Here is a 10,357-nt window from a genome sequence, read left to right as displayed (position 1 = left end):
TTTATACAGCAGGAGAGAAGCTCAAATAGGATGTCTCTTTTTATGACTTGTAGTTTTATACTTATTGTTTTATACCTTCTCTCAAGCAATAACTGCCCATATACCATCTAACCTTCTAGTTCTAATAAAGCTCAGTACTCTGATTCTGTGATCAAACAAAACTTTTTTTTTAATCCCTTTGTTTTGTTCAGCAGCTCTGGTCATCTAATTTTCAGCATCATTGGCTTGCTGTAAAATTAATAGCTATTCCAAACAAAAATTGATTCATTAATGTAGGATCTTGTGCTCAATATTCCTGTCAGATATAACCCTGGCCTGTTCCTACAGAAGCAAGCTTCCCTTTGGGATGTGGATAATGATATGGTGCCCTCTTTTATAAAACTAGATGTCCAAGTAAACTAGAATGCAAATAAATATCCCAAATAGTGCTCCTTTACTAAGGCAAATTCACAGAAGGAATTAATATTGCTCTTATTTTTTTCCTTGAGCTTTGTTTCTAACAATTGCCCTGATACATTATGCAGCAAATCCAAGAAATGAAAACATGGTTAGTGATATTACTCCTTTGAAAGGATGCTACTTATTTTAATAAAAAATAAAAAGACAGTTAAAAAGCAGACCAGGGTAATTATTTTTTGTAACACATTGTAAATTCTGAAACTCGAAGGTCCTTTGAGTACTGGTTCCTATAGGTTACAGGGGGTTCGCCAGAAAAATTTCATTAATGGTGGCCAGAGGACCCGGGCATTGGAGGCAGCAGGTGGGACCCAGTTGCAGGGCAGACAGCCTGAGCCCCAGAGAGAGCGGGGCAGGGCAGTTGGGCCTGGCAGCCTGAGCCCTGCCCACATCAGTGGGGGAGCCGGCAGCCCAAACCCCAGCACTCCACACAGGGCTGGAAGCCCGAGCCCCAGGAAGAGTGGGGCCAGGCAGCCTGAGCCCTGCCCCCATCAGTGGGGGAGCCGGTGCCTGAACCCCAGCGCTCCACATGAGGCTGGCAGCCTGAGCCCCAGGGAGAGTGGGGCTGGCAGCCCGAGCCCCGGCGGTCAGCAGGACCTGCAGCCCAAGTTCAGTGGAGCTCAGTTGACCAGGGCTGTCAATGGGGTCCAGCAGCAGGAGCCTCACAGAATGTGGAGGAAATTTAAACTTAAATCCCTGGAAATATTCATTTTTAGGAGGGGATTCATGAGATTTCACAATTTAGTGAAAGGGGTTCTTGGGCTGTTAAAGTTTGGGAACCACGGGTATAGCTATTCACTATGGCTACGCATATGCCCAAGACTGAAAGATTCTTCTTTAGTAGTGTCCATTGGTCTTTTCCTGTACCTTCATGTGCTCCAAACTATGGGCATATTATCTTTAGTTGTCTTCCAGGCCACACCCACTCTTCAGAGCACCTATTATGCCTCAAATCCTCAGCTTTATGTCCCACCTGGCCTCCCCCCCAGATCTTCCCAGTTAGTGATCCCTAAGTCTCCTTTTTGTGCTGCCTTGGGGAGTGTCTCATTCCATTCATGTGCAATCTTGAGAATTTTGGGTTAGGAAGCATTTGATGGAACTTTAAGGCCACAGCACAACCCTGGGATTGCTGACACCCCACGTACATCGGCAGGATCTACCATTAACACCCTTTTGGACATGGCATTTTGCAGTCATGGACAGTAAGAGTGCAGATTTAAAGACTCTACCAGGTGTGTATGGGAAGAAGGTAAAAGGAAACCCTCATAAGAAGCAGTTGAAATCTGCATTTAAACTCTAACATATCTGCATCCTCTGCTCCTTCTAACTCAGAAGAGACTATGCCCCAGTATGCATCTGCAGCTCCCAGCAAACATGGGCCAATACTGAGAGACAGGGATACCCACAGCCCAACCAGGGATGAGTCTGGTTCCATCATCAGATAAGGAAAGAAGAGCGTGATCATCCTCTGCACTGGTGGCTCCGCACTACACGAGGAAAAGGGACTTAGCAGTACTAACAGCTACCTCCTGCATTGTCCAATTCACCGACACATAGAGCCCCTCCTCACTCTTCTGCTGGACCCAGCTGTGCTATTCTTGAGGAACTAGGGTCTACACCAAGTCAGAGTCACTACTACTCTGTTCCAGTGATCTCCAGAGAAGTACTTACACCATCAGTACACCACTCCCTGGTCCCTTCCACCAGCTGGGATATTGACATGTGGGCACCAAAAGTGTGCCACTCACCAATTCAATCTACCAATCATGGCTTAAGACATGAGGTACTGACAGCTCTGCCTGTAGATGCTAAGGACTCTTATTCCTCCAGCAAGATTGAGGCCGATGCACAGACCACTCCAATGGTCCCAAGATGTGGCATGGGTGTCCTTAGTGCCACAAGACATACCAGCAGGCCTGGGACCAGTGGTGCCCTCCACTATGGGGTTGTATACCCATACAACCCTATATCTGGGCTTTATTGGCACCCATGGGTCCCATACTTTGGGTCTCCTGACTCTAGGCGTCAGAGCAGGAATATGAACGCAACTCTTCTTAGTGGGAAAAGCCTCAACCCCCCTCCTTTCCACCCAGGAACACTGTAAAGAGGAGGAACACCCCAACCAGCTGGAACCGCTCCTGGCTTCTGACAAAGCAGTGATGCTGGTCTCACCTTTGCCACCTGATGATTTTAAACAACTTCAGGACCTCCTGAGGATGATTGTGAAGGCTTTACAGATCCCTCTGGAAGAAGTTCAGGACCCTACTCACAAGCTTCTGGGCATCCTTCAAATTATAGGCCCTGGTAAGGTGGCACTTTCCATCAATAGGGTCTTATTAGAATTGGCTCCAGCTGTTTGGCATACTGCAGTTAACTCTGCCCCAACCCCAAAAAAGACTGAGAAGAGATTCTTTAGATGAGACACAAAAGTGGCAGAATGTTTTTCACCCATCCTGTCCCAACTTTGCTAGTAGTTCAAGCCAGTGTCAAGCACAGATTGAAATAGCCTTGTTTACCCCATCCAATAGGGAGAAAACTGGACCTTCCTTGAGAGGAAGAGCTTCTTTTACCAGCCTACAATTCTGGATGGCAAGTTACCAGGCTCTGGATTTTGAAATGACTCATAATAAGGTGTCTCCATTTGCTAGCAAGCTTCCCCAGGAGCTCAATCTACAATTTCAGGCTATTCTGGATGCTGGATAGCTTAGTTGTCCCTCCAAACATCTTGCAAAGCTACTGACCCCACTTCCCATTCCATGGAAGTTATAAGTTTCTTGGCTTCAGTCATTGAGGTTTCCTACTGAAGTCCAAACAATGGTAGAAAACCTCCTCTTCAAGGGTAACCTTATATTCAGCAAAAAGACAAATCATTACACTCTCCCAAAGACTCCCAGGTTACCCTCTGCTCGCTGGGGATTTACATCCCAGCCCCTTGGAGGAAGTAATCTAAGCCACCATCATAAACAGAGTCTCACTCCCCATCCCTTCTTCCATCAATAATCTTATGAGCCACCCAGAAAACCAGAAGTTACACCATTGCAGGCAGAATGCACCCCATACCATTGTTCCCCCCCCCCCCAGCTATTCCATGCCAAGAAGTCATTTTGATGGGACCTTCAAGAGCTAAAAAAAACACAGTCTTGGTGCATCCATTCAGTCCCCGCCCCCTTCAGTGGCCACATGTTCCATTTCTTTCCAGTGTGGCAACATGTTACTTCAGACAGATGGGTCTTGGAGATTATCTCCACTGGTTACGCAATCAAATTCCTTTCCATTCCTACACCAAACACCCACTCCCTGTCCCTCTTCAGGGATCCCTCTCATGACAGGCTCCTCAGACAGGAGGTAAACTCCCATCTTAAGTTAGGAGCTATAGAACCCATGCCTCCTCAACACAGGGGGAAGGGTTTCCTATTTGAGATACTTCCTCATTCCAAGGAGACCCATTCTAGATCCCAGACAGCTGAATGTCTTCATATGCTGTTTAAGATTCAGGATGACCACTCTGGATTCCATAATCTTTGTTGTATTAATTAAAGAGGAATATATGGGCTAAAGGTGTAAAAAAAAAAAAAAAAAAAAGTCCAGTCACTGTCCAACATGAAACAGTGTTAAGCAAGATTTGGGTTTTGGTATTCAGAGACCTCAGCCTGATTAATACCATGGCAAACACACCATTAAAAAGCCTTTAAAACTTTTTACACACACACACACACACACACACACACACAGAGGGAAAACAGTCTTTGAAAATGTGAAGTATTATATAAGACTTTCATATTAACATCCCCTTTTCCTTTTCCTCTTTAGCTGGAGAGCACTTTTAGAAGGAAAACCCTCCCTTGTCTGACAGTCTTAGATTATATTAAAGATTGTAATAACTATCCTTTTGGGGAACAATAAGAAGTTAGTTGAGATGGGCTAGAGTTGCTGCTGCTGTTAAAGTCCAATCTTTTTTCATCCCAAGTGGTGTTTTGAGATCCAGAAGTGGCAGTGGGTTCCTCTATCTGGCCTGGTCAGGACAGAACATCTCTCAAGATCATGATGTAGGCCCTGGGGTCCTAGGAGATGATGGGGGTGGCAGCCATGATGGTGAAGATCACTCTAGTAGTCAGTTTTTCTCCCTAAAGTCTGTTTCTTTAAGGACCCTGAAAGGGAGCGATGGGTGGAATAGTCCATCCCCTCATTAGGCCTAATTCATGGACAAAATAGTTTCCAACACACTGATTTTCATCACTGACCCACTTTTATTGTATACCAAGCATGATCTTCACACAGTCCTAGAGTTAGATCAGTAGGCATTTGTGTTTGGACTAATTCAGTCCGTCTCCCTTTCCCCATCAACATTTGTTATAGGTTATTGTGACATGAACTTTAATTTACAGTTGAGATCACAATTAGGGTAAATTTGTAGGCCCAATCACCACAACATCCCTTTCCTCAACAAAGGTGACTGGTTTGCAGTTCTCAGTGTGAAGGATGTCTGTCTCTTTTCATATAGACATTCACCCATCTCACTGGAATTTTCTGTGCTTTTTGGTGGTACTAGAACATTACAAGTACAAGGTTCTTTTTGGCCCCTCAACATCCTGAAGAGTTTTCACAAAGGAATTTGCGGTGGTAGCAACACTTGCATCGCCAGGGCAGTCCAGTTTTTCCTCTAACCTCTATGACTAGCTGCTCACAGGACAGTATACTCAGTTTCTTGCAATTTGTAGGACTTCAAACGAACCTAGAAATGTCCGGTTTAATCACCATGCAGATTTTAGACTTGATTGGAGCAACTCTGGACTTTAGGTAAGTAAGCTTTGGGTGAAGTAAAGACAGGGCCTTGCAATCAGGGACGTCAAAAAATCACTTAACTCTGAGTCCATAGACAACAGCTCATTTCTGTCTGGTCCTTCTCATACACATGGCTGCCTGCAGATACAAAACACTCTTCACCAGGCTCCATCTTCCTTGCCTTCAGGCATGGCTGTATATGGTGTGGATGCTGAATAGAGATACCTTAGTAAGTTATGATCCCTCAGAGCGTTCTGTCTTCTTATCTGGTGGGGAAAAACAGAAATCTGTGTTTGTAGAGGTTCCCTTCATTTCTCCTCCACCTACAAAGAATTTAATCACAGACTGCCCCCTTCCCCCTAAGTTGGGGAGCACATCTGGGCATCCAAAGGTTGCAAGGTTCTTGGACCCAACAGGAGTTCTATATCAGTCTACTCAATCTTTGGGCAGTGCATGAGGCTTGCAAAAGGTTTCTGCTTTTCATATGTTCACATCATGTCAGACAACATAACAGCAGTATTCATTCTACATAAACAAGAGACAAGCTCTGGAATTGGTGCATCTGACACCAGATCACCCTTTCAGCAGTGCACCTTCCCAGAGTAACTAACACTATAGCAGACAGCCTCAGCAGAGACCACTTCCACAGAGACTACAAGTGGGTACTTCACAATTTGGTGGTGCAGGACATCTTCTAACAGTGGAGTGCCCTGTCATGGGACCTCTTTGCATCTCAGTAAGAAGAAGTGTCCGGCCTATTGCTCCTGTGTTGCTCAAGGGTACAATTCCAGAGGGGATTCATTCATGGTTCAGTAGTCATAGTCACTAGTGTATGCATTCCCACTCGTTCCCCTCCTACATCATGTCCTAAACATGATCAAGCTGGACAAATTGACAGTGATCCCAGTGGTTTCTTGATGGATGAGACAGTTTTGGTTCACCAGAATCTACCAGATGTCCATGTGTTGCTGAACCTTCCGACTCAGAATAAAGGCAAAACTGTCCATTCCAGCCTGATCTCCCTCCACCTCACAGCTTAGCATTTGGATGGGTGACAAGCATAGAAAAGTCTTGCTGCAAGGAAGTCCAATCCATCCTCAGACACAGCAGAAAGGCTTCCATGAGAAAATACTATGCTATCAAGTGGAAGAGATTTTTCCTCTGGTGCCAGCATTGCCACGTACATCCATTGGATTTTGGCATTTCTACCATATTGGAATATCTCCTTTCCCTGAAGTTTTTGGTTTTAATCCATTAGCTCATTGTGTGTGCACCTGGGAGCAATCAACGCTTTCCATTCTCCAACAGATAATTGTGTGATGTATACCCACCCTTTGATCCCATGACATTTCTGAGGGGTCTTGTCAGAGCCTCCAGTATCAGTACCAATTCCTAATTGGAACTTTAACCTCCTACTGTCAGCACTTATGAATCCACCATTGGAGTCTTTGGCCTCCTGTTCCCTTCTTCCTGTATTTATTAAATTAGTCTTCTTAACAGCAATCACTTCAGCTAGGAGAGTTGGGGAGCTTGTGGCTTTTATGGCAGACCCTCCCTACATGGTGCTCCATAACAAAAGTGTTCCTAAGGTTAGATCTCAAATTCATTGCAAAGGTTCCCTCTAGATTCCACCTGAATTGGACTCTCCATCTTGCGGTATTCTACCTGAAACCTCTTGACACTAGAGAGGCTAGGAGACAACTCCCTGGCTATTTGTAGAGCTTTGGCTTTTTTACCATCAAAAGATGAAGCCCTTTTGAAAATCCCTGACATTATTCTTCTCCTTTGTCAAGTGGATGAAAGGGGAGGAAATTTCATTTCAAAGGTTCCCAAATTAGATAGTAGAATACAGCCTGTACTGTTATTATATGATCATAACTCCTCCTCAAGGTGTGAGGTTCCACCCAACTAGAGCATATACTATGTCTCTGCAAAGCATAGTTTTTGTAGAAATCTGTAGAGCAGTGACATGGAGCTCATTGCTCATGTTTACCAGACAATACATATTGGTCCAGGCTTCTTCAGCATCCTTTGGTACAGCAGTCCTGCAATCTGTGGTTTACCCTGGGTCTTCACACGGTCCTCTTCAAGGAGTACTGCTTGTGAGTAACCCACAGTGAATGTCTACAGTACCAGCATTAGAAGAAGAAAGGGAGGTTACTTACCTTTATGGTAACTGGAGTTCTTCAAGATGTGTGGTCCCTGTTGGTATTCCACGACCTGTCCTTCTCCTCTGCTCAGTTATTTACTTGATTTACAGTAGAGTAAGAACTGCAGAGACAGTTAGTCTGGCCCACCACTTGTGCCCTTGGTTCGGAGCACAAGTGAACCAATAGATGCTGCTAGTGAAGAATCTTCCAGGCTCAGGTGCATGGAGCCCATGAGAACCCACAATGAATATCCATAGGGACCACACTTCTCAAATAATTCCAGTTATTGTAAGGTATGTTACCTTCCTTTTCTTAGGAAAAAATTATACAAGAACATACTTTTATTATTTTTTAATTTAATTACAAAAAAATAATCTCTAGAAGCCTGGAAATAAATCAGTCTTCCAAGTTCACCTATCTTGGCCACTAAACCATACGTATTCGGTGGTCTACAATTCAGTGCATCAGATATTGTGGCCAGACATTTAATTAGGAGATAATTATATTCTGTGAAGTGGTTTAATTTCTTGCAGTTTAAAGTTTGACCATAATATGAGCAAAACGTTATCAAACAGCATGTTTTGGAACATTTCTGATTGCTGAAGAATGAACTACTATAATCTCTCTTGTATCCACAGGTTGGAGCCCAACCAGATGGTTATTCTATAGTTCATAGAAAATGTCACTCTCAGTTTACTGACACAACAGATTATAGAAGACATGGTATCAACACATGGCAAGATGAGAGTGGTATATATGCCAATGCGGATATAAAGCAAAAGGTCTTCCCAGTAACTAATCCTATACCCTCAAATGTGAATGAAGATAATTTCTAAGCAGTAATAACGGAATCTGAAATAGACACATTGTATGTCATATATTAACTATTTTCCAAATATTCCAATAAATATTTTGGAAATGCTTGCTACAGTAGATGCATTGTTCTGCAAGTGATCTCTTTATATTGGGTTGCACTATACCTACATTGTATGAAGGTTTCCTATATATGGAGTATTTTTTTTTATGATTAAGCATTTTATGGAGCTTTTACAGATTATATATTCACTGATCTTAGCTGAACACTGTTGCTGTGATGGGAGAGTTTATCATGGGAAGCAATGACTCTGAAAAAGCTTTGGGGGTTGTGGTAGATATGAGCTCCTGTCACGGGGCACATCACTTATTGGCTAGTGCCTTCTCCTGGTCCCTCTGGGGATTAGCTCAAGGCAGACACCGTCCCGGACCACGGTTTGCATACCATCACTCTGTCTCTACATCTGCCTGCAGCCCCTCTTGCTGCCTCAGGAACCACAGTGTCCTCTTCATGGCTCTGCCCTCTGGGCATGTCACCATCTATGTTTTCCCCCTATTGGGGGTTAGTATTGTAGTCCAATCATGCCACTTCCCCAGTGTTGGTGGTGGGGAAACCCAGGCCCACCCACTACTCCAGGTCCCAACCCAAGGACTCTGTTGATGGCAACCTCATGCTGCTCTCCTTGGAGCTGCTCACCGCTTTTCCCAGACCCTCTTCCCCATGTCCCTGCACCTACTCTGCCCTTACCTCAGGGCCTTCAAGCACTGAGCTGTCCATGGTGCTAGTACTTCTTCCACCTGCTCGGAGCGGAGCGGAGCCGAGCCCAGCCCAGCCCAGCCCTTCACTCCATGAGCTCCAAACAGCTACTGACCCTGCTCTACCCTGAAGCTCCTCTTATCTGAGCCTGCCAGGCCCAGATTGGGTTGCTCCCTGCAACTCTTCCCTGATTGGCTGCACCTTACACAGCCTCTCAGGGCTGCTCGGAGGTTTCACTTCCACTGCTTCTGCTGAGATTAACCCTTTCTGTACCTGTGTGGGCAGACACCTCATCACAGCTCCCAATGCTCTGGCCTAATGGGCTAATGCACTCCTTGGACGTATAAATGGGAATCTTGAGTAGAACAGAGAGGCTATTTTCCTCTGTATTTGGCACTGGAATTCTGGTGTCACAATTCAGGAAGGATGTTGATAAATTGGAGAGGTTCAGAGAAGAGCCACAAGAATGATGAAAGGGTTAGAAAACAAGGTGTGTGCACTCAAATGCACACTGACCTTTATACATATAATTACTGTGACTGTGTGTGCAGATGGTTATTATGCACTAACGAGTTACTTGTATGCACAGTGACAAATATGAATGTGACTCTGCAGGCTTGTGAGAATTTTTTGCGTGTGGCCCTCAGTCCTCGTTTCAGAATTGGTCCCCTAATCTAGAAACAAAGTGGATAGTTATACAAAATGTATGTAATAAAAACTGCTGAGGCCAGGCACCTGCTGGTGATGAGATGATGTAAGCTCTCTCTTTTGTGGTGGAAGAAAGGAAGGCCAGGAGTAACGCTGCAATACAATATCATAAAAAAGAGATGTCAAATTCAGTGTAATGTTGCAGAGATGTCTGACCTGATTGTGTAGCCTGATTGCCACCTGCTGTGCCACTGATATGGAAAATCTAAGACAACTTTAATCACGGCATCAACTAGCCACTATATTTGTCCTTAGATTGAGATTGGACATTAATCCTAATACTAAAACAGTTCAATAGAATAGTTTCCAGATTCAGTAGTAGTAGGCAATGAATAAAATGTTCAGCTGTGGAAGTGGAGAGAGAGATAAGGCCTTCAGTCCCATAGGACTTTAACTGGATTTTCCTTTTGTGTGGTAAATCTTGCACAGCCAGTCTGTTTCCACACAGTTCATTAACTCTGACTCTGAGGTAGAAATTAAAATCAGCCTTGATAAATACAATGGCTTTTGTTGATGTTGATTTTAATGAAACAAACCAGTGAATATAATTCTGTTGTTTTCCTATTTGTGGGCATAGATGAGTGACTAGTGATTCTATATGCACTTGAAACCTTTGGCAAAATGAGGACTTTTTCTCTCCCCCTTTTGTATCATTTTTCATTAGACAGACAGGGAGGTGTTAGAGGATGCC

At 44.2% G+C, this 10,357-nt stretch overlaps 1 protein-coding gene across 1 annotated transcript in view; it reads left to right on the top strand.

Annotated features, from left to right (window-relative positions):
• The window catches only part of CFAP95 (cilia and flagella associated protein 95), a 59,821-nt gene extending 51,485 nt beyond the window's left edge, over nucleotides 1-8,336 (top strand). The window contains exon 6 of the mRNA XM_038401892.2: nucleotides 8,027-8,336. Coding sequence (XP_038257820.1) covers nucleotides 8,027-8,224 — 198 coding nt within the window. The 3' untranslated portion in view covers nucleotides 8,225-8,336. The remainder of the gene's footprint in view (nucleotides 1-8,026) is intronic.
• Nucleotides 8,337-10,357: the final 2,021 nt, after the last annotated feature.

Source organism: Dermochelys coriacea, chromosome 5 (assembly GCF_009764565.3).
Source record: "Dermochelys coriacea isolate rDerCor1 chromosome 5, rDerCor1.pri.v4, whole genome shotgun sequence".
Lineage (NCBI taxonomy): Eukaryota > Metazoa > Chordata > Testudines > Dermochelyidae > Dermochelys > Dermochelys coriacea.
This window is presented reverse-complemented; position numbering and strand designations above follow the sequence as displayed.